Source organism: Passer domesticus, chromosome 25, assembly GCF_036417665.1.
Source record: "Passer domesticus isolate bPasDom1 chromosome 25, bPasDom1.hap1, whole genome shotgun sequence".
NCBI classification, from domain to species: domain Eukaryota; kingdom Metazoa; phylum Chordata; class Aves; order Passeriformes; family Passeridae; genus Passer; species Passer domesticus.
The window spans coordinates 2331971-2355116 of record NC_087498.1 but is presented as its reverse complement, the minus strand read 5'-3'; the positions used below and the strand labels follow the sequence as shown (position 1 = coordinate 2355116).

Sequence of the window (23146 nt, the reverse complement as noted above, 5' to 3'; positions counted from 1 at the left end):
TGCTGCCCGTGTTTTCCAGTGTGATTTATTGCCTGCCTGGTGTTTCTCCCAGCCTGGCAATGAAAAATTCATTTCCAAGTTTGGCGGGGAGGTTTGGAGTGTAGTAACTCATGCTTTGGGCATAAACTCCATCCTTTTTTTCTAGAGATGACTTCCAGGGAAATAAGATAGATATTTCTTTCTGCCTGCTGTTCTGGGAAGGCTTTTTTTTTTCAGCTCCCACTTTGGGCCCTGTTGGAGCTCCCCGGTCCTTCCCTGCAGCAGCAACATTGCAGTGGGGAGGAATTGCTGCAGCTGCTGCCATCTAATGGGAAAATTCAGCCTCCACAGCATCAACTCCTCATTTTGGAATCAAATAAAACTGTTTCTTGCAAAATCCTGCTGCCACTCGGCCAAGAAGTATCTTCCATGTGCAATCCCAGCATATTTAGGCAAAATAAAAGCTGATCTCATGGGTGGCTTTACACAGGGAAGTGTTACAGAGCCAGTAGAGAATTCTTAGGTTGATCAGACTGAAATTATGCTTCTCTTATTATGGATCAAATTTGCAAAGTACACTTGGATTTATATTATTTTCAAATAAAAGAAGAAATAGTGAAGAGGGTCCCAAACAATAGGAAAAAAGCAATTCCAGATATCCCAAATACCAAACCCCCAGGCACAGCTCTGAGCTGAGCCACATAAATCCTTCCTGAAGAGCTGATCCACCACTAAAAATATTGTATAAAGAAATATGGTAAAGAGGGATGGACAAAAAATGGGAGCATTAAATATATTGCATCAGGAAAATAAAGTGTTTTAATGATGGAGCTAAAGGAGAATTACTTGAGGTAGGCTGGAGGGAGACACAGGGGATGGAGACTTAGGGTACAGAGCTACTGGAGTGATAAATTGTGGTGTGCAGGAGAAATAAATCATCCCTAAAAGACTCAGAAATTCCAGAGTCACTGCAAAGTTCGACCCTGGCTGGTGAAGCTGATATATATAAAATATATATAATTATATGTGAAATATATAGTGTTGCTAGAAGTCCAGCTCCTGTTGTCACTTTATTTTTCTAAAGCACAAACTGGCTACTATTATGCTTTGCCATTATGTACATATAAATAATAATGGCAACACAAAGCAAACCCAGCTAGGCAGAATTATTTCTGCAAACTCTGCACATAAGCACAGTCTTTAAATACACCTGTTGAACTGCTGGGAATTTACATGGAACATACAAAATACTAAAATATAGCACTTGTATTCTTATTTATTTAGTCTGTATGTCTTTTTTTTCCTGCAAAAATATAGTTCAATCAAGCTGTGAAAAGATTTTTAAAAAACCACCTTGAAATTGTGATGTGTTTATTTAGACTTTTCAAGCTGGGTTTAAAACCAATTCAGCACTTCACAAAGAGCAGAAGGGCAGGATGCAGCAGCTCATTCTTCTCTGCCCAGCCTGAAATTTGTTGCAGTAATCCAGAGTTCTGCTCTGGGGACAACACAATGAAAAAAATCTTTTGCAAGCATTTATCTTCTTTTTATCCTGGATGTGCTCTTGGGGCTTTTGAATTTATTTTGAGCAAAATATTCAGTAGTTTCTGTCAAGTCACTGCTCACTGGCAGGATAAACCACGGAAGGGGAAAATTAGCTTTACCTTGTGTCATTGGAGAGATTCAAGTGCATTTAGAATATACTGAATATCTCATTGTTCCTGATCAAATCCAATCAGATTGCAAAGCCAGAGGAGAAGTCCCCACAGCCCAGAGCACCAACAGCACTAAACCCCCTTGGTTTATACACTTGGATGGCTTCAGGTTTTTATTTCTTCTCTCCCAAGGCTTAGGGTTACTCCCTGCTGCTTCCAGTATCTTGCAGCATCTCAGACCCAGCTGGGTTCCTTTTCTGCCTCTTTTCTTGGCCGGTTTTTTGTCTCCAAAAGAAAGTGGTAAAGTTCCCTGAGAATTATTTTGGAGGGCTGGTGTGCTCTGGTGGAATGGCAGGGGCTCTCCCACAGCAGCTTTTGCTCTCATCATCCAAGGAAGATCAGGCAAGGAAGACACACAGGAAAAGAGAAGGTGTCCAAGGAGTATTTTTAGGCTTTTCTGGCTGTTGGTGCAGTTTCAGATCAGTGTGTGGGGTGGCTGTCCATCACCAGCAGCAGCCCTTTTTCTTCTCAGGTGCCTTTGGTACCTCTTCTGCCTTATTTTTCAATTCATCTTCACGAACTTTGAGCAACCTGGGAGAAAAGGAAGCAAAATATCTGGGTATTTCCCACAAATTTTGTATTGCTATGCTGTTTGTTTTGACAAGCCTTGGTACAAGAGGCTCAGCAGAGCTGAAAGGAGTCAGGATCCTTCCAGTTCCATGTGATGCGAGAGCTGTGGATGCTAGTAAAAATTCCAGCCTAAATCAAATCACAGACAGAACTTGTTTCAGTCAAGCCAGGGAGAAATCAGCAGCATCCCCAAAAGGGTTTTATTCACCTCCTTGCAATGCTGGTTACTCAGGAGACAAGTTAGGGCAGTGCTAAATGCTCATCCAAGCATGAGCTTCCTGAGTTTTCCCTGACATTTGGGCATGGAGCCTCTGGTGATGTGACATCCAGTATTTGGAGTCAAAAAAAGCAGGGAGGGAGCCTATTAAATTGAGGACAGGTGGAAAAATCCAAGCACATGGCTCACCTGGTGAAGCTGACCATGGACTCGAAGACATTGTGGCCCGAGGCAGCGCTGCACTCATAAAACATGAGCTGGTGCTCCTGGAAAACACAAACCCCGAGTAGAAATGTAATGTTCTTGCACTGGAATAGTTTAATGTGGGAATAAATAGCCATGGGACAGTCCCAGTCAAGGGGAAATGGGGGAATCAAGGAAACAAATAACTCAATATCTTATTTACTGGAACATGAGGGTGAAATCCAGATTTTCTGCTTGCTATGACACCAGCTTGTAATACCAAGGAAAAGGATGACTGCAGACAGAAGAATTTGTGAGGCCTTCTGGTCATGGGAGCAAACACAGAGAGAGGCATAACTAGATGTTCCCAACTCTTTTGCTCCCTACCAGTTTGGGAAAATAAGCATCCATCCCTCATCTCCATTAGCAAAACTGGTCCATGGATCCTGGCCCAAATCCCATAAAGTTTAAAATTAAGTCAGTAAAGGTGAGATTCTTCTCATTCTCCTCATCTAATTTTTATTAGCCATCTATACGTGAAGAGATTACTCAAACTTTGATCATTTCAGTATCTTTAAACCAGGATAGTGCTCAGTGGGTTTATTATTTTTATGATGCTGGGAAGATACTCAACACTTCACAGCAAAAATAAGTAGAGCTGAAAATGTTTTAATTTACAAATCCAGTTCCATAAACTAATTTACTGTGATGGTGCTGAGGCAAAATTAAAGAGACAAAGGGAAAGCAAGGCAGGGAAGGGTGAGAGTTGGGTTCAGAGAACATTTTAATTTATGAGGGGTAAATTAAGGGCTTTCCCTTTCTCAGCTCTTCAGGTTGGTGGTGTTGATCCTTAGCTATCCCTGCTTCGCTTGGGTGGCTGTGCTTCACCACCTACCTTGGCCAGGCATTCACCCTCCTTTGTAGGGACCTGTCTCTGGGCAGCACAGTCGGTTTTGTTCCCAAGAAGCAGAACAGCAACTCCATCCTCTGCCCCTTCCTGAGTGAGCAAGAAGGGAAGATCAGAACAGCTTCAACATCTTCCTTGAATCCCAGCTGGCCACACTGTCTACACATATCCTGGAACACCATGACTGACACACACAGATTTGGGCTAACAACAAAACTTTAAATTATTGAATAAGTTCAACAGCATTTAAGATTTTTTTTTCCCTTAAATCATCTGCCTGTGTCTATTAACATGACAGAGCATAAGTTACACTTGTAAGGAATTCACTTTGTGCTCAACTGCAGCAGCCCTCTCAAGGTGCTCTGGCTGGGATTTACAGGCACCAAATAAGGCAATATCCTATTTTGTTTCAACATTTTTAAACACTGGCTTTGTGTCAACTGGAAATCTCAAAAGAAGTTTTTAATAGGCCTTGAATAACCTCCCATTCCCTAGGACTCAAAGTGGATTATTCTTGATGTAAACACAATGCTTTCCATTCCTTTGCACTAGTTTTTAATTGTTTAAGAGTTGATAATTACTCTACTGGTTTTATCAACAAATTACCCAGTGAAATACTGCCAGCGTGTGAAAATCATTTGTATCTGCCTTAAATCCTCCTCGGAAAAAAAATCATTTTATAATGAAAGTAATGCAGAATAGCCTTTCCCAAGGGCTCGGCCGCTCCTGTCAGCCCCAGGACTCGGGACCGCGCCCACCTGGATGCAGCTGAGCCAGTAGCGCACGTCGGAGAAGGAGTGCTGGCAGGTGATGTCGTACATCAGCACCACCCCGTCCGCCTTCCGGAAGAACTGCTTGGTCATGCTGCGGTACCTGCGGGTAGTTTGGGTGATCACCAGGACGGCCTAAGGAGGTTCTGCCTAGGAGTGATGGGAAATCCTAGAGGAAAAGGTGGGAATGCACGTCTACAAAATAGGCAGCCCCCAAATTTGGCTCCTGTCCTGATGGCGGGGGTCATGGGCACAGCCTGAGCGCCAGTTTTATCTTAATTACTTCCTTTATTGTGCTTTATCAGATCACATACTGTACAGAGTCCCTCCTTGAGCAATCTCACCTTTGCTTAGCAAAGCAAAGGATATCAATTGCCCCTAAAATACAGGGAAAAACCCCAGGTTGTGTCCTTAAGCAGCACAGCACCTCACCTTTCCTGACCAGCTGAGTCCCACAGGCGGAGAGCAAAGCGCCTGTTATCCACAACGAGGTTTTTGATCTGGTAATCCAGTCCTGGAAGACACAAAAGAGGATATTTTGATATAGAGAGAGCTCTGCCGTGTGACAGAAGATAGATGGAGAAGAAACGTGGTGCAGGGTGGTGTGAGGCTGCAGCTCCAGGGGTTGGTCCCAAGTGAATCTCTGGCTTTTAGATGTTTAATCACTGGATTTTGGGAAGGTCTCTCATCTCACGATGAATAAAACCAGGTTGGTGAAGAAAGGAGAATGGAGCTGAAAGGCAAAGCAGAGAGGAAAGCACTGGGCCACTGTTGCTAGGAAGGACAAGGAGGAGCAGCATTTCCTGCCCATGAGCACCCAGGCGTGGGCACTTGGTGGTTCTGCTTGGCCCCTGGGGACTGGTTGTACAACACGCTTGGTGTGAGCTGTAACAGGCTGTGGGGACCTCCAGCAGCTTGTGGGGTGGAGGAAGGGGAACTGCAGCCGTGATCTAAGGCAGTGCTTGGAGAGGGGCTGGGGGAGACCTACCCACTGTGGCCGTGAGGTGGGGGTTGAAGGTGTCGGCGTGCAAGCGGTACAGGAAGGACGTTTTGCCCACGTGGGAGTCCCCAACGAACAGCACGTTGTAGAGGTGATCTGGGTCCAGAGAAGCTTTAGGATAACTCTGTGGGGCAGCTCCTGTGCCACCTGCAGTCACAGCCCCTGGCTCTCCTGAGCGGGGCTCACCTTCCTGGCTCATCTTCTGACCAAACTCTTGCATCTTCTCTCGTTGACCAACGCTGCGGTCTTTGCTCTGTTCTCCCAAGAGCTGCCTTTGCCCCAGTGAGTTTTCTCTGAGGACCACCCCCAGCTGATCACTCCCAGTATCTCCAGGTTGCACTGCCTTGTGCAGTGTTGATGCTGGTGGCACCTCTTGCTTCGGATGCTCAGCAGGTCCAGCAGCCGTGTGCTTGGGTTCCATCGTGGGTGGTGTCTTCCCCTCTGGCTGTTGGGCCACCATGTGAAGCCTCCCCTCATGTCCCTGTGCTGAAACCTGCTCCTGAAGCTCCCTTTGGGCTGCCTGTCCCGGAGCACAAAGTCGCCACACATCTGGAATGAGAACATCCTCCTGCATCATCGTTTCCAGCTGTAGGGAGCTGAGTTGTGACAGCATCTCGGAGACCAGGGAGGCCAAATCAGCATCATCATGGCCCTGGTTTAGTCCTAGACCCTGAGTTTTCACTCCATTCCTCACCCCTGCCTCCAGCCTCTCTCCCTGTGCCACTTCCAGACCGTGAGCTCCATCCAGAGGCTTTCCCTCTGCAGGAGCCCTCTCTCCCTGCAGTAATTCCTGAGCCTCCAGAATCTGCCCCTCAGGACCAAGGCATGCTCCCAGCTCTGCTTCCAGACCAGAGCCCTCTGCAGTAGGGGCAGGCTCAGGACAAAAGGCAACCTCAGCTGCAGGGAGCACATCTGCAGCAGCAGCTCCTTCCCACGGGTTTGCAGTGGGAGATGCACCCAGAACTGCCTCCAAACCTAGAGTCAGGCTTTGCTCCCCTTCCCACAACCCAGCTACACCCAGAGGTGTCAGATCTGCCTCTGTGCTCCCTCCTGAGCCTGATTTGGGAATCTGCTGATGTGTGAAGAGTTGCACAGCAGCATCATTGCTCTGGGCCTCCAGTGTGTGCAGCCTTTCAGCCTCTGGCTGTGTTCCTGCACCAGCCCCCTCTCCCTGTCGGCCTCGTGCTCCTTCAGGAGCAAGCACAGACTCCTGTGGCAGCCCATTCTCAACCTGCACTTGTGCCCCACCCTCCTCATCCTCCTCATTGTGAAGAGCTCTTCCCCACTCCCCTCCCCATGAAGACCCTGAGCTGAGACCCTCCTCCAGCTGCAGATCTGCCTGGGCATCCTCTGCCTCCCCTTCCACCAACTCTTCTTTATCCCCCTGATCCAGGGGCTGCACCTCTGGATCCACACTCCCTCCCTGCTCTGTGCCGGAGGATCCAGCCTCACCCAAGGGCTGCAGATCTGCCCCTGTGCTCCCTCCCGGGGTCAGTCTGAGCTCATCCATCTCTGCAATCAGCTGCACATTGGCACCACTGCTCTGGGCCTCAATACAATGCAAGCTTTCAGCCTCTTCCTGTGCTTGCATGTCTTCACCAGCTCCTTCACCTTGCTCGACTCCTGGTCTCTGCACATCAAGCTCAGGCTCGTGTGGCAGCTCATCCTCACCCTGTCCTTGTGCCCCATCCTCCTCCTCCTCCAACTGAACAGCTCTTTCACCATCCCCTTCCCATGGAGCCCCTAGGCTGGCACCCTCATGGAACATCATATCTTCCTGGACATCCTCTGCCTTCCTTTCCAAAATGTCTTCTTTATCCTCCAGATCCAAGGGCTGCACCTCTGGATCCACACTCCCTCTCTGCTCTGTCCTTGAGGATCCAGCCTCACCCAAGGGCTGCAGATCTGCCCCTGTGCTCCCTCCCGGGCTCAGTCTGAGCTCATCCCCCTCTGCAATCAGCTGCACATTGGCACCACTGCTCTGGGCCTCAGTAGTGTCCAGGCTTTCAGCCTCTGCCCCTGGTTGTAGCCCTGCACCAGGCCCCTCTCCCTGACCCAAGGTCACCCCACTGGGATGAGGCACTGGCTCGTGTGGCAGCCCGTGCTCCCCCTGTCCTTGTGCCCCATCCTCTTCCTCCTCAATCTGAACAGCGACTCCTTTCTCCCTTCCCCACGGGGTTTCTGGGCTGAGATTCACACACAGCTGCAGATCTTCCTGGGCATCCCCTACTTCCATTTCCAAAATGTCTTCTTTATTCCCCTGATCCAGGGGCTGCACCTCTGGATCCAATCTCCCTCCCTGTTCTGTCCCTGAAGATCCAGCCTCACCCAAGGGCTGCAGATCTGCCTCTGTGCTCCCTCCTGGGTTCAGTTTGAGCTCATCCCCCTCTGCAATCAGCTGCACATTGGCACCACTGCTCTGGGCCTCAGTAGTGTCCAGGCTGTCAGCCTCTTCCTGTGCTTGCATGTCTTCACCAGCTCCTTCACCTTGCTTGACTCCTGATCTGTGCAGATCAAGCTCAGGCTCATGTGGCAGCTCATCCTCACCCTGTCCTTGTGCCCCATCCTCCTCCTCCTCCAGCTGAACAGCTCTTTCACCCTGCCCTCCCCATGGAGCCCCTGGGCTGGCAACCTCATGGAACATCATATCTTCCTGGGCATCCTCTGCCTTCCTTTCCACCAACTCTTCTTTATCCCCCTGATCCACAGGCTGCACCTCTGGATCCTCACTCCCTCCCTGCTCTGTGCCTGAGGATCCAGTCTCACCCACAGGCTGCAGATCTGCCTCTGTGCTCCCTCCTGGGCTCAGTCTGAGCTCATCCCCCTCTGCAACCAGGTGCACATTGGCACCAGTGCTCTGACCCCCTATTGTATGCAAGCTTTCAGCCTCTTCCTGTGCTTGCATGTCTTCACCAGCTCCTTCACCTTGCTCAACTCCTGATCTCTGCACATCAAGCTCAGGCTCGTGTGGCAGCTCATCCTCACCCTGTCCTTGTACCTCATCATCCTTCTCCTCCATCTGAACATTTGCTCCAATTTCTTCTTCCCGTGGGACCCCTGAGCTGAGACCCTCTGACACCTGCAGATCTTCCTGGGCATCCTCTGCCTCCCCTTCCACCAACTCTGCTTTATCCCCATGATCCAGGGGCTGCACCTCTGGATCCACACTCCCTCCCTGCTCTCTCCCAGAGGATCCAGCCTCACCCAAGGGCTGCAGATCTGCCCCTGTGCTCCCTCCCGGGCTCAGTCTGAGCTCATCCCCCTCTGCAATCAGCTGCACATTGGCACCACTGCTCTGGGCCTCAGCAGTGTCCAGGCTTTCAGCCTCTGCCCCTGGTTGTAGCCCTACACCATCCCCCTCTCCCTGACCCAAGATCACCCCACTTGGATGAGGCACTGGCTCGTGTGGCAGCCCATGATCACCCTGTCCTTGTGCCCCATCCTCTTCCTCATTCTCTTGGAGCTGAACAGCTCTTTCCCCCTTCCCTCTCTGGGGGATTTCTGGGCTGACATCTCCAGAGAGCTGCAGATCTGCCTCCACCAGTGCCTGAGACATACCTGGGAACTGCCCACATAAGTCTGGGCTGCCCACAGGTGTTTCTGCAGGGGAAGGACTCTCACTGTGCACTGCAGCAGCCCCCATTTCTTCTCCCAGCCCCACCTCTGGCTTATCCTTCTCTGGCTGCACACCTGGATCCACATTCCCTCCCTGCCGTGTCCCTGGGGATCCAGCCTCACTCCAGACCTGCAGATCTGCCTCCACCTCTGCCAGCAGCTCCATGGTGGTGCTGCTGGGGGCCTCCACCAGCTCCAGTTCTCTTCCCCCTCCTCCCTGTGGCTCCAGAGTGCTCCCTCTCCACCCTGCACCTCCCCTGGCACACTCACCCTGCAGCTGCTGCTCTGCCTCCCTGGGCTCTGCTTCCTCCACCTCCTCTTCTTCGCCCCCAGCTCTGCTGCTCCCTGCACGCTCAGCTCGGGCTGGCAGCACCTCCAGCACTTTGGAGTCCGTGGTTTCTCCCTGGGGCTGCATCTCCGTCCTGGCACGCTCCTCGTCCAGCACTCCTGGGCCAGGAGCCACTGGGACACCACCCCCATGGGCTGCTCCCACTTGTGCCTCCCCCCAGGATGGTGGCTGTGGCTCCAGGTGCTCTCCCAGCTCAGTTTCCAGTGTCCCAGGGAGCCCTGATGCAGGGTCAGCCCGTTCCTGCAGCTCTGTGCCCAGGGCCTGCACACCCAGCGCCCTGCCCGGCTGCTGCTCATCCATGGCAGGGCACTGTCCCACTGCTACACCTTCCTGCCCAGCCTCAGGTAGCCCCAGACCTGCCTCCAAATTTTCTCTCTGGCTTATCTCCACTTCCTCAGCTTCTCCCAGGAGCTGTGGTTTTGCCCAAGCTGTTGTTTCCTGCAGCCACCCTGCTCCTTCCACCTCCATCAACACCTGTTCTCCTGCCTCCATGCTGTCTCCCAGATGTTCAGCCACATTCAGCACCATCTCCTCCACACCAGCACCCCTTCCTTGCTGGAATAACATCCTCTGTGCCTCCTCTGGGCTCTCTCCCTGCTCTGCCCCTGGCTCCTGAGCCATGCAGTGCCCAGCTCCTGCGGACGCACCAGCCTGTGTCACATCTGGAGCACGAAGCTCAGCTGTGCCTGGCCCCTCCTGCAGGTCTCCTTCCAGCAGCTCATGATGGACGTGGCCGGGGAGGGTCTCCTGCACGACCCCAGGGGTTGTTTCATGGGCTGTTGCTGCCTCTGGCCCCGTTTGGGGCTCAGCATTGTCCCAGGGGTGACGGGCAGTGTCTGCCAGGGCAGGGGGTGCACCCACTGCCTGTGCCTTCAGATGTTTGCTCAGAGCTGCTATTGCATCATTCATCTCTCTTAGCAAAGAGCTTTGGTCAGAGACACCTTCCTCTTTCAAAGGTTCTGGGAAGGGGTCCTCTTCTGCAGAGCTTGCTTTCCGTGGAGCTCCTGAAAGGTTTGTTTCTGCTGGCAGCATTTCCCAAACCCTGGAAAGGGCAGAAAATGGGGGCAATAAACCAGCTCCCAGGTCAGGCTCCAGCTCCCTCCCATCCCCAGTCAGTCCCAGAGGGTCTCTGATCTACATCTTCACCCCATCCCTCTCCAAACCTGATTTTATTTCCCCCCATTGCACTTGGAGTTCACACTGGCAGCAATGGGGGCAGGGGAAAGGAGGATGCACACGCAGGCAGCCAGACCCAGGGCTGCATCCTGGCCCCTTCCCAGTACCCATACTGACGTTATCAGACAGGAAAAGACAATGCTCAGCCACGTACAGCCAGTTCCTGAGCCAAGGGAGTGATGAGCTGGGATAGGAAATATGAGCTCCAGGGTGAGAGATGAGTGGGTGGGAGAGGAGTGCTAAAAGGACAAAATATCACCCGGGGGAGGGTGGAGGGAGGGCCTGGGGCTCAGCCCCAGCTCGCAGACCCCAGGGGCACACAGGGGACCCCTTACACTTGGTGGGTGCTCTTGGCTTTGCTCTCGCTGCTCTGGGATCCCAGCCTGATCCGCATCTCGGAGCGGAACTTCTCGCTCGTCCCAGGACTCAGCTGCAGGAGACAGGGTGGGAAGAGGAGAGAAAAAAACACTTGGTGAGGGAGAATATCCACCTGAAATCATGTGGAGTTCTCCAGCAGGTATCCAGCTGTACCCACACAAAATCTTGGGGGTACCAGAAATAAGGTGGTGCAACCCCCTCCCTTCCCAAACATCTGCACCAGCCCCATTTGAGAGATTTTAGGGGAAGGCAGTGCTGCAGGAGCACCCTGTGCTCTGGAGCTCCTCAGCAGTCCCATACAAAACAGCACGAGGCCCTGGGCCCCCTGTGCTGTCCCCACACACCCAGCTGAAGTACCTGTGGGGACATTGGCACCTCGATGGGTAACTCTGCTACCACTCTGTCCCTGCAAACACAGAGCACAAGGGTCAAAACAGGAACTCCATCCTCTCCACCACACCCACCCAGCCACCAGGGCTGTCAGGGTAGTGACAGGACAGGTCAGCAAAACCCACAATCCTTGGATCAGTCCTATTGAGCCCTCCTGGGTGAAGGACACCCCCACCTCTCTGGCACTGCCCTCCAGGCACACATTCAGTGCATGGTGCTGATAGTTCTGATTTTTCCTCTGATGCTTTGCACACCAAGCCATGATTAACCTGCACCATGGGCAGCACTGGAGCACTGTGATGGCTGAGGCCCATCCAACTCATTCCAGGAGGAAATGATGTCTGTGGGGACACACGAGTGACACGCGGTCACTCAGCTACTCACCTGGGCTCCCCCATGTGCTCCCAAGCCACTGTAGCCCTCATTGTCCTCAGGTGGCCCTGGGTCTGCTGCAGCTGCTGGTGCAGGTGCTGCAGCTGCTGCTGCAGGGCCCAGTTGCTCTGCTCCAGCTGCTGGTTTTCCATGCTGGTGATCTGCTGGGAGCTCTGGAGGCTGTGGCAGCGCTGCTCCAGCTGTGGGGTGGCAACCGGGACACTCAGAGCCAAAAATCCCCACGCTAAAGAATTCATAACCACCTCTTCTAGACCTGGGGCTGAATTTCACACACCCCCTCCCCGAGGATGGTGGGTTGGAAACTCAACTTGTGTCCTCTGGGGATGGAGGGGAGGGCAGGGATGGGGGTGGCAAACGCGGTGTAGAGGGTCCTGTGTGACAAACTGCAGCAAGGGCTGCTGGGGACACACCGGGATGGGCTGTGCAGCACCCTGGGGGTGTTCCAGCGCAGCCCAGAGACCCCTGACCCACAAAGGGGCTCGGGGCCAGCCCACCTCCATCTGCGCCGTGACCAAGCACTGCACCTCCCGCTCGCTGGCATCCAGCACCCGCTGCAGCTCCTCGCCCTGCTGCTGGCTCCGGGCCCTGCTCTGGGTGGCACAAGGACACTGGCACCCGCTCACCCAGCGGCAGCTGCCCGGGGGTTTGGGGTGCTGGGTGCCCCCAGCGAGGGGACAGCAGGGGCTGGGACCCACCTGCTGCCGCAGCCGCTGCTGCTCCTGCTGGATCTGCTGCTCCAGGGCCTCGCAGAGCTGCTGCACGTCCTTGTCGTGCTCGGCCACACGCCTGTGGCGACAGCGGGGCCGGGGAGGGCTGTGAGGCCCCGCTCCGGGGCTGCGGGCCCTGGGCCCCACACAGCGCCCTCGGGAGCCTCGGCTGCGGCTGGGCTTGCCCGAGGGCCACCCGGCACCGAGGAGTCCGGCAGTCCGAGTCCCTTTTGCCATCCCTTCCGTGACTGTAGAGGGAGCCCGACCCCAAACATTGGCCAGACCTCTGCTCCGGCCGTTGGTGGGTGTGCTGAAGCACCCAGGTTTCCTCACACGGCTGGAGTGGCCCTCCAGGGCCCCATCCCTGTCCCCATCCCTCCTGTCCCATCCCTGTGCCCTATCCTGGGGGGACTCACTTGTTCAGAGTCAGCTCCAAAGCCTCCTTCTCGCTCCTGGCTTCTTGGATGCGCTGCCTCATCCTGGCCAGGAAACCCTCCAGGTTGTCCAGCAGCTGGGGCTCGTCCTGCCGGAGCTTCACCCAGAGCTGCCAGATCTCCTGTCTGCAGGGAGAGGCGTGTTTTGGGGTGAGCACCCCCCAGAAACCCCAAAGCCAGGCCAGCTAAGCCACTTAACTCACACTTTTTGAGGCGTGTGAGGGCAGATGAGCTCTGGGGTCGCTGTGGCCCTGCTCCTGTGCTCAGGCCAAAGGCACCTCCACAGCATTTCTGAGCTCCCTGCCTGTGTGGGGATCTCCTCCCCAAGCCTTTCCCCCTCTATCCATCCTGCGGGACACCCACGGGTGCCAAGCAGGGCACTTACTCTTCAGAGGGGTTGCCTGTGCCCAGCTGCTCCATGAAGGCAGCGAAGTGCCTGCGCTCCTCGCTGTCCCCCGCTGCCAGCGCCGCGCCAGGCAGCACCAGCCGCACCCTCCGGGACGCCGTCTTCCTCCGCCGGTGCTCCCTGGCAGCGTTTTGGGAGCTCAGGAACTGCCCTGCCGACAGATATCCCAAATCCTCAGTGGCCAGCAGGGCAACGGCAAAGCCCAAACCCCAACACTTCCCCCTCCATGGCTTCAAGACAGCAGTTCAGCACAGCAGGACCCTGCTCTAGGTGAGCCAGGAGCTGAGAGTCGGTCATGGAGACAATTCATCCTGTGCCACACAGAAGGCAGCACCTCACATCCCCCAGGAGAGCCCTGGGACCATGTCCAGGACCAGCCCAGGCTGCACTTACGGAGCCCAGCTGTGAACTCCTCTGTGCCCAAGCGCCCGGTGCCAGCGGCATCCAGCCCATCGAACACAAGCTCCAGCTCCTCCCTGCTGCACGGCAAACCTTCCTCCTGCAGCTTCTAAAACCAAAGCAAATCAGGGTAAAACCCACCCGTCACACCATCCCCAGTGACCCCGGCAGTGCTGGAGCCCAGGGCACAGCCCCATCCTCACCTGCATGTCCGAGCGGGTGACGACTCCCGCCTGCCCCGTGTCCCTGTCGCTGAGCAGGTGCTGCAGCCTCTGCACTATGTCAGATGCCCATGGTGGCTCCTCGCTGGGCCCAGGTGCTGGGGCCTGCCCGGGGCCCTCCTGCAGCTGCTTGCGCCGGCTGGAGCCCAAGCGCCGGCCCTTGGCGCCTGCCCGGCGCTCGGACATGGCCTGGCCTGGCCTGGCCTGGCCTGGAGGGGACACTCGGCCTGCCCTGCCCTCACTGGACACCTTTCCTCCAGCCTGGTGGGAGACAGCAGAGAGGGACCGAGCTGGAAACTCATTTTGCTGCTCCTAAGGGCCCAAACCCTGATTGCTGAGGAGGGTTTGGTAAGAGGAAGGGAAGGAAGGCCTTATCTCCGATTGCACGGCACAAAGGGAGCCTGGATCTGCAGCAGCAACAGCTGCTCCTGCCAGCCATCCCAGGGGCTTCCAGCCCAGCTCCCACCTGCTGAGCACCCATCCCAAATTTTCCCATACTCTTCCCCAGCTGTGGAGGATGCACAGGGCACCAGCAAGGAGGTGACACAGCCAGGAGGTGACAGCAGCAAAGGACCAGCCGAGGCGATGCTGGAGGTCTGAGCAGGACGTGCTGGTTCCACCTGCCTTCTCAGAGCTCAGCAGCACCTTTTAAAATTCCTCCCCCGGTTTTCACAGCTGTGAGTCACCTAGGGCAGAGGGCAGGAGCCCTCGGCAGGTTTCCATCACGCTGCTGCTCGCCCAGGCTTGTGGGGGTGAGCTGGGGACCCCAGTGCTCTGTCCCCAGGCTGGGTGGGTGGCTGTGTCACCAACAGCCACCATGCCACCCCCAAGAGGGGCTGTTCTTTGTGTGGCAAAGCTGAAACTGCGAGGGAAGGAAACCACAGCCATGGCGAGCGGTGACGCAGAGCTGGGGCCATGCTCCACTCCCAGCCTGGGGGGACAGCAGCTCCTCCAGCCCTCTGCCTCCTTCCTTTGCCACGAGAAACAGATCCTGCTAAATCCCAGTGTGATCAGAAATGGGAGCAGGGCCCAAAACCTGCCCCTTAAAGCAAGAGGGTCTTGTGGAGTTGCTGGAGTTCCACAGGACCAGGAACAGCCTTGTGGTGGTCCCAGCCTCTAAGACAGCAAAAGTGGGAGCTCTGGGGAGCAGGGGGTGTTTAGGGCATGGAGAAGCCCCAGGTTCCTGTTCCAGCTCCAGGGCAGGTGAGCTGAGCCCACAGCATGATGGAGGCACTGAGCGAGCAGGGAGAGAGATGGGATGGGATGGGATGGGATGGGATGGGATGGGATGGGATGGGATGGGATGGGATGGGATGGGATGGGATGGGAATTGTGCCCCTCCCAGCCAAGCAGGGTCCCTCATGGCATCACCAGCTCCCAGTGTCCTGCCTCCCCCACAGCACCCTGCTCTGCTCCCAGCCCTCAGAAAGGAGTCCCCAGCCACCATCCCTCACATGCATCAGGAAAAAGCCCCCTTGGATCACCAACAGCAAGAAAAAACCCTTATTTCCCCCACTTTTCAGTTTCTTAAGGTGATGCCCGAGCCACCCCCAGAGCAGCAGGACTTACCCTCCCCACGAGGGACCCTCAGTGTGGGGCAGAGGGGGCCGAGGGCTCCCCAGCTCAGAGGGACGGAGCTGCCCCTGCTCTCATCTCTCTTACTCAAGGCACCTTCCGTTCTGGGGTGACACCAACTGCCGGTGCTCACACATTTCCTGTTTGCTGCCTTGCAAGTGGCGTGTGGGAAGGACCCATCCAGAGGGCCACGGAGTCCCCAGAGTCCCCAGGTCCCAAGGCAGCTCTGCAAAGGCACTGCCAGTGCCATCAGGAAGGCAGCAAAGTCCCTGTCCTTTCCTGGTTTGCAATGTCTGGGGCTGGGCGGTGTTTGGAGTTGGAGGAAGAACACCAGACAAACAGCAAATGTTATTTCAAGGCTCCAAATAATCAAAAATACAAAATTATCTATAGCCCTCGGATTATAACATCCTACCAAAGACAGAACAGCTTGAAAATCCCCTCTGTGGAGGCTCTTTGGCCCCAGAATTTGAAGATGTGCCCCCTGAAGTGTACTCTGGTGGTTTTTTTTTAAAGCTCCTGCCTAAATTATAAACTTGCCTTTAAACCCACTGGTTGCCCATGGGCTGCAGCCTCTCTGCTTCATGAGGCACATGAGTCAGAGTCAGGCACAGAGCAGGCGTTTTCCCTGCTCTTTAACTGCAAAACATGAAGAAAACTCAGGCAGGAGGAAACACTGTTATCTCTAGGGCATAACTTGAACACAGCAGATCTGAGCCCAGGCTCCCTGGGCAGGAGCTGTGGGCTGGAAGCTGATGCCCCAACTCTCTCTGCCCATCCAAACTGGTGAAATCCCTCACTGGGAACCAGCCACCCCCTGCTCATTTGCTGTTTAACCTGAAGGAGCAGCAGCCAGCTCAGGTCCCTCTGCTCCATCAGGGCCAGCTAAAGCTCAGCTGGTTCTTCTGCACACCCTGGGCAAAGCTGGGGCTGCTTACCCCAAACTGAAGCATCCCCTCAGTCAGGCTGGGGGGCTCAGCAGGTCCTCTCACCCTCCAACCCTCTGCACTGTTTGCTGCTGCACAGAGAAGGCTGCATTTTGGTTTTCCCCAAGGATTTGAGGAGAAATTTTTTCCTTTTGAAGGGAAAACCCTGAATATCCCTGGGATAGCTCAATTTGTGCCCTCTGCCCAGCAAGGCTCTGGCATCGTGCTTCCAGCAGATCAGCAGAGGTCACCAGAGGGCACAGCCCGGGAGGGAGGGCATGATCCAACCCCGAGGAGATGCTGGAAGGTGCCAGTGAAAGGGGATTGAATGTGGACAAGGGAAGGGAAGCACCTGACCCTCCTCCTGTGGGGGTTTGACCCTCAGCATCCCTGCTTTGTGTGAGGCCAGGCTGGGGTGGGAGCAGCAAAACACAGCCTGGGCTGAGAGTGGGAGGTTTCCATCCATGCCCTAGCTGCTGGGAGCCCATCACTGGTTTCTGTCCCAAAGCTGAGGGGACACAGTCCTGGAGTGTCCCAGGGACAGAGCTCAAGCCCTGGTGCCCAGCAGAGCCAGACCCTGGCTGTCCCAGAGCCACAACCACAGACAAGGGCGTTTCACTGGTTTATTTCTCATTTCCTTCATTGCTACTGCTCCTGGCAAACGGGAGGTGACAGCAGAGGGGAGCTCCTGGCAGCAGCCAGGGGGGTTTGGAAGGACTGACGTAAGATTACAGGGGCTAAATCTGTAGGGTTTGACTCAGCAGCAGCTCAAAGGCTGAGTGTGTGTCAAGGGCCATGGGCCTGCACGGGTGTCATGCCTCACTCCAGGGACAGCAAATGCTTTAGGGATCCTCAGCTGAACAATGACATGAAGCTGTTCATTGCCATCAGCTTTCTTTTCAGCTGGATCCTTTCCAAATGAGGTAATTTATGACATGAACCAGAGCCTGAGTCTGCATCCAAGCCTTGCCCAGTCCTCCAAGGAAGCAGCCGGTGGTAGAGACATCCCTGACTCCCCTGGGCTCACAGCCCCACTCAGGAAATGCCACTGCACGTTCCAGCAGCAGTGCCAGCACATGCTGGTGTCCCCATCCCACAGCGTGGGTCACCCTTGTGGGCCTGGGCCCCCAGCACCCCTCTAAAGGGGTAAGGGAGGGGAGCAGCTTGGAGGGGAATCACCACAGGCCTGGGTGGTGAGGGTGAGGGGGAACAGGGTCACAGGGGGAAGGGGAAATCATGGGGGCAACAGAGGGGCCACAGGGACAGCCCACACAGGTGGCACTGGCTTCTGCTGGGGACATGGTGGCAGCACCAGACCAGTCCCCAGGGAATGGGGTCAAGCACAGAGGTTGTGGCAAGGCTTTATCCCTCTTAGCCCTCACAAAGGCAGATCCCAGCTCAGGGCTGCACCCCCAGAGGGATCCCCAGCCCCTGGAACACCCCCTCCCCCAGCCAGGCCCTGCTCCCCATCCCACATTAACCCAGAATGCCTTTGCACAGGTGTTTATTCAGAGTTAACACTTACAGTCAAACAGGTATTTCCCCTCTCCCTACATACACTTCATAGCATTATTTTAAATATAAATAAACATTTAGTGCTGGGAGCTTGGCAGCTTCACCGACAGCAAAGTGCATGGTGGTGCAAGGTGGGAGATCAACCCTGTCCCTTTTCTTCCTGGGACCATCTTGCACCAGTTTCCAGAGTCCAAATCCAGCAGAGCAGCAGATGAACTCCACGAAAGTGCCGAGACCTGACAGTGTCGAGTCCCTTAGGGACTCATCCTTCAGTGCTGGAACTGAGCAGCCTCTGATCCAGGCCATCCCTCGGTCCCAGAGCAGAGCCAGCAAAGGGTCCTCTCCCCGCCAGCCCCAAAAGAGAAAAAGTCCAGGAAAACAAGCTACAATTCCTTATTTCAGCATCATCCCTGCTGCTGAGCAGGACTTCTTCCTAGAGGAGCCCAGCAGAGCCAGAGCAGGGGCTCCCCAGCCTGGTGTCAGTGTTGAGGCAGGCAGGGGCATGGGGGCAAGCAGCACCACTCAACAAGCCAACAACAAGGTGAGAAAGTGGGATTTGGGGCCAGCAGAGTGCAGGGGATCCCAAAGCCTCCTGGGGGCACTGCTGGTCCCTGGTGGCTGTTCCCGGGGAGTCACCCCAAGGAAGGTTTGTCCAGGGAACAGCTTCCTCTGCCTAGAGCCATGGGAAGGAGCAGCCTCCACATCACTCTGCTCCCACACACGGACAAGTGCTCGGGTCCAGCCTGCTGGGACAGAGGGCCACCCCCATGTGCCAGCAGCAGGGGTGTCCCAGGGCTCTACAAGCCACACCAGTGACGTTTCTTAAAGATATCTGGTGCCACCAGGTGGTGGGGACACAAGTGTCCCCCAGGACCAGCCCTTAGGCAGGGGACAGACCCTGGCTGGACAGTAGGATGGCACAAGGACGGCGTTTGGACCCACAGGCACAGGGCACAGGACACTTCTCTGCAGGCAGGGCAGTGCCTTAATCCCACCAGGTCCATCTCAGTCCTCCTTCAGCCCACCGTGGGGCTCCTCCTCCACATTGCACACAGTGAAGGTCCCTCAGGACCCCAGAGCAACTCATAAATAGGGAACTACAGACTCTACATTGCTACAGGAGAGCACAGCACAGGGCAGGGGAGCCACGCTCGCCCTGGGGGCAGCACTGCCCCAGCGAGTCACGGCCGGGGCCGGGCAGGGACGATCCTCCTCTTGGCACTGTAGAAGTCTGGAAGGAAGAAGGAAAGGGTTGGAAAGTGGCTCCAGCCTGCTGGGAGCAGCAGGGCAGGAAGAGGGAGGTGTTCCCAGGGAGGCACCCCAAGCCCAGCCCAGGTGGGTTTCACCCTAAAGCCCCCGTGCAGAGCTGCTGGAGAGCAGAGCTGTAAGTCTGCATCATCTCTGCTCTTTGTCCCATCTGCAGCTCTACTCCAGGCCCTGACCATGGAGGACAGGAAGAAATTTTTCATTGTGTGGGAGGCGAGACACTGGCACAGGTTGCCCAGGGAGGTTTTGGGTGCCTCAACCCTGAAGTGTTCAAAGCCAGGCTGGATAAAGGCTTTGAGCAATCTGGACTAGTGGGAGGTGTTCCTGCCCACAGGACCTTAAAGATGATCTTTAAAATCCATTCCAACTGCTTAATATTCTGTGATTCTATGACTGGGTCAGGCCATTGGAACTCAAGGTGATAAATTTGGGGGCATCTTCAGCTACAAAACCCACAGGCCCAATGCCAGTCCCCTGCACAAACCCCAGCAGCCAAAAGGCACCCAGCTGGTGGCTTTTTTCCCTTTGGAAGATGGGCTCTGCTTCCCTAGGAGAGATCCAGGGAGGGTGGGACCCCTCCCCACACCCAAGAGCCAGGCAGGGCTCTGGACCCAAGTCCCCCTCTGTCTGCCCCTGCCATGACATCAATGCCACCAAGCCCCCAGAGAGTGACCCCAACCCCCAGCACTCACCTTTGATCGTGGTCTGCCCACGTTTCAAGCTCTGCAGGGAACCAGCCTTGTAAACCTTCGAGCTCTGCTGAGCCTCCTCGGGGCAAATCCTGCCAACACGCTCCTTGGGGGGGACCCTGTGGGCCACGGAGCTCCTGCTGTCACTGCTGGTGACAGCTCTGACCAGGCTGTGAGCCTCCTGGGGCGGCTGCTCAGCCACCAGGATCCTCTCCCACTTGAACGGCCCTTCCAGGGGAGTCTCTGTCTCAAAGTTGAAGTTCCAGCGCTGCTGAGCTTCTTCCAGCTGTTGTTTTATGCTGTCCTCAAAGTCATGCTGGAGCTGCTCGTGGTCCACGGGGCCAAAGAGGTTCCTGCAGGCCTTGCTGCTGCACGGGGTCTGCCCAGCCCTGCTCTGGGACAGCGGCATCGTGACAGCTGCAGGGAAATCAGAGCGAGTTAGGGGGGCTGGGATGAGGGGGGCAAACACAGGGAGTGCTGGCCACCAGGGCAAAGCACACAGTAGCCAAGGTGGGACAAGCTGGGCTGGGTCTGCAGTGAGGCAGCCCAGAGGGGACTGACACATCTGGACCCTGACTTTGGAGATTTTAGCAAAGCTTGAGCACAGCCGAGGTCAGACACAGCCCAGTGCGAGACGGAAGGTGCAGATGTCAACATCACCTACTCCTCCTCTAGCAGGCAAAGCCCTGCCAGGTCAGGGCATCCAGCACCTCACCACTCCTCCCACAACACCCCTCGGGGTGCCAGCCTCAGAGCCACACCAGGATGATGCTCCCCTGTCCCCAGACACTGCCCAGCCTGCTCATTCCCACTTCCATGCAGGCAAGGGCAAGTTGGCGCACGGGCAAGTGAAGCAACAGGATGTTTTTCTGGCCAGTTTCTTCATCTCAAGAACTCAGACTCAGTGGTAAGGAAAGCTTCAAGGAACTGCAAGAACATGCCACAAGCTTGACCACCCTCCTTATCTGCAAGGAGCTGTTGGGTAACCAAAAACAAGACTTTGTTTTTTTTCAAATCGGTGCCAAAAGCCTTGACCTTCCCAGTAAGTGACAAAGCCTTTCCATCCGAGCAGTCCTTCCCCTGACACACGTGGGGATAAAGGACCCCTCACTACACCCCACTTATGAGGAACTTTGACACAGAATCTGAATTCTAAAGGTTGGAAAACACCTAAAAGATCATTGAGTCCAGCTGATAAGAGTCAGCACTGCTCTGGGATTTGAGTTTTCAGAGCTAAGGCCTGCCCCCTCTGCGACAGCCACTCATTAAATCAGCTTAAAAAAGGAAGATTCATAGCTCCCATTTCCCACCTCATCTGGGACTCTCAAAGCCAGGCCACAAAAGATCCTCCCCATCCCCAAACTTCCCCAAGAAGTGACTTCTCAGCCTCCTGCAGGGAAGATTTGTCCCCAAATTCAGCACCTGCAGCCCCTCTGGACTGCTGGTGCCACATTGTCTTCCTCACGTTCCACCCCTTGAAGCATGCAAGAAACGAGGGGATGTGGCACTCAGAGCTCTGGTCTAGCTGTAGAGCTGAGGATCAGTCAAATTTTGGACTCGAGGATCTTGGAGATCTTTTCCAACCTTAATGATTCAATGATCCCATTACCAGGCATGTCACCATCCCAGTGTGCCAGTGGGCAGCTGGGGAGTGCCCAGCCCGGGGCTGGGGGCCACATTCAGTCCCTGTGGCCACCCCCGTGGGTACCCTGCGCTCAGACTCAGCACCTCGAGTAAAAATAGAAATGCAGCTTCCTATCTCTGGGCAGTCTGAGCACACAGACAGGGGTGACCTCACTGCCAGGCAAGTCCCAGCATGTCCAGGCAAGCCCGGGCAGGTGGCGGGAGGGGGACACGTTCCGTCACCCTGACCAGACACCCCCCGGCCCTCCCCGCTGCGTCACCAGCCCATGTCCCCATTCTCAGGTCACCGACGCGACTCAGGTGCCACCCTGGAGCCTCAAGATAACACGCTCGCCCTGACTCATGGCTGCAGATTGCCAAAGCCACCAACGAGGGAGGGACCGGGGCCGGGTCATCGTCCCCTCCCATGGGGCTGGTGCCGCTTCCAGCGACCTCTGCCCGGCAAGGGCTCCGAGGCTCCCGGCAGCACCCCAAGATTTGGGCGAGGAAGCGGCAGGTGCACGGCCCCATCAAAACCTCTGCCAGCCGGGCTGGGTGATGAGAGCACCCCTGGGGAACACCCAGCGGGGCTCCACAGACACCTGCGACAGCCAGGACCAGTCACACCAGTTTGGGGAAGGCTGGGCGAGCAGGACGGGCGGGGGGCACCCGCAGCCGGGAGTGGCTGAAGCCGCTGATCCCGCGCAGAGAACGCCCGGTGCGTGACACCGACGGGTCCGGGGGGCTGGCACGGGGTGGGTGGGGGGCCGGACCCGCCCGGACCCGCAGGATGCTCGGCGGCGGGACCGGGACCGCGCCCGCACCGTACCCTGCACCACACCCCGCACCGAACCGCGCCCCGCACCGCACCGAACCGCGCCCCGCACCGCCGCCACCGCGGGGCGAGCGCCACCCAGCCCGGGGGCTCCGCATCCCCCGGGGGCTCCGGGGGCTCCCGGGGGGCTCCGCACCGCCAGCCCCGGCACCGCCAGCCCCGGCACCGGGCGCGCCCCGCTCTCCCCCAGCGCTGGGCTCCAGGCGGAGCCGCCCCCGCTACGGCGTTCCCCCCGCTCCAGGCACCGGCGCTTCCCGGGGAAATCGGCGCTTCCCACGGGAAAACCGGCGCTCGCCCTCCCTCCCCGGCCAGCGAAGGACCGGAGCCACCCGTCCCCGCCCGCACTCACCGCCGTCCCCGCGCTTGTGCCCGTGCGCGCCGCCTCCCGCCGCCTTTATGGGGACGGCGAGGCGGGGCCGGGCCCGGCGTGGCCCGGGATTTCCCTCCCGCCCCGCCCCGGACCGGCCCCCCGCTCTGCGTGTGCCTCCTCGCCCCCACCGCCGCTTCCTCTCCCATCCCGGGAGTGTGCGCGGTGCCAGGGCAGACCCGGGCATGCCAGGACCGTGGGCACCGGGACCCCGTTGCTGGGGACGGCGGGGACCTGTGTCAGGGGATACAGGGACCCCCTCCTTGGGGAGTGCAGGGACGCCCCTATAGCAGGAGATGGAGGGACCCCCATCAGGGGATAGGGGGAACGCCTTCCTAGGTGGGTGCAGGGACCCGGCATCAGGGACCAGAGGGAAAGCTCAGCCAGGAGACACAGGAAACCCCAGCCAGGAGATCCAGGAAACCTCAGCCAGGAGATACAGGGCCCCCTCCCTCCCTGGGAGGTGCAGGGATCCCCCCATCAGGGAATACATGAGGAAATGCAGAGACTCCCTCCCTAGAGGGGTCAGGGGACAGGGAGA

The 23146-nt window shown here is 56.4% G+C and overlaps 2 protein-coding genes across 2 annotated transcripts; both read right to left on the bottom strand.

The window, feature by feature from the left end:
* Positions 1–1333: 1333 nt before the first annotated feature.
* RAB44 (RAB44, member RAS oncogene family) lies at positions 1334–13995 on the bottom strand. The gene is made up of 16 exons (XM_064398758.1): positions 13792–13995; positions 13583–13697; positions 13169–13340; positions 12766–12909; positions 12338–12428; positions 12137–12232; positions 11634–11821; positions 11217–11265; positions 10817–10911; positions 9953–10347; positions 5330–5890; positions 4774–4855; positions 4330–4444; positions 3560–3661; positions 2671–2747; positions 1334–2225 (listed from the first exon to the last, which is right to left on the bottom strand). The coding sequence occupies exons 1-16, from the start codon at positions 13993–13995 to the stop codon at positions 2138–2140; spliced, it is 2574 nt and encodes an 857-aa protein (XP_064254828.1). The 3' UTR covers positions 1334–2137.
* A 3802-nt stretch (positions 13996–17797) lies between these two features.
* Positions 17798–22696, bottom strand: CDKN1A (cyclin dependent kinase inhibitor 1A). The gene is made up of 3 exons (XM_064399098.1): positions 22588–22696; positions 19784–20197; positions 17798–19056 (listed from the first exon to the last, which is right to left on the bottom strand). The coding sequence occupies exons 2-3, from the start codon at positions 20187–20189 to the stop codon at positions 19007–19009; spliced, it is 456 nt and encodes a 151-aa protein (XP_064255168.1). The 5' UTR covers positions 20190–20197; positions 22588–22696; the 3' UTR covers positions 17798–19006.
* Between the last annotated feature and the right edge of the window lie 450 nt (positions 22697–23146).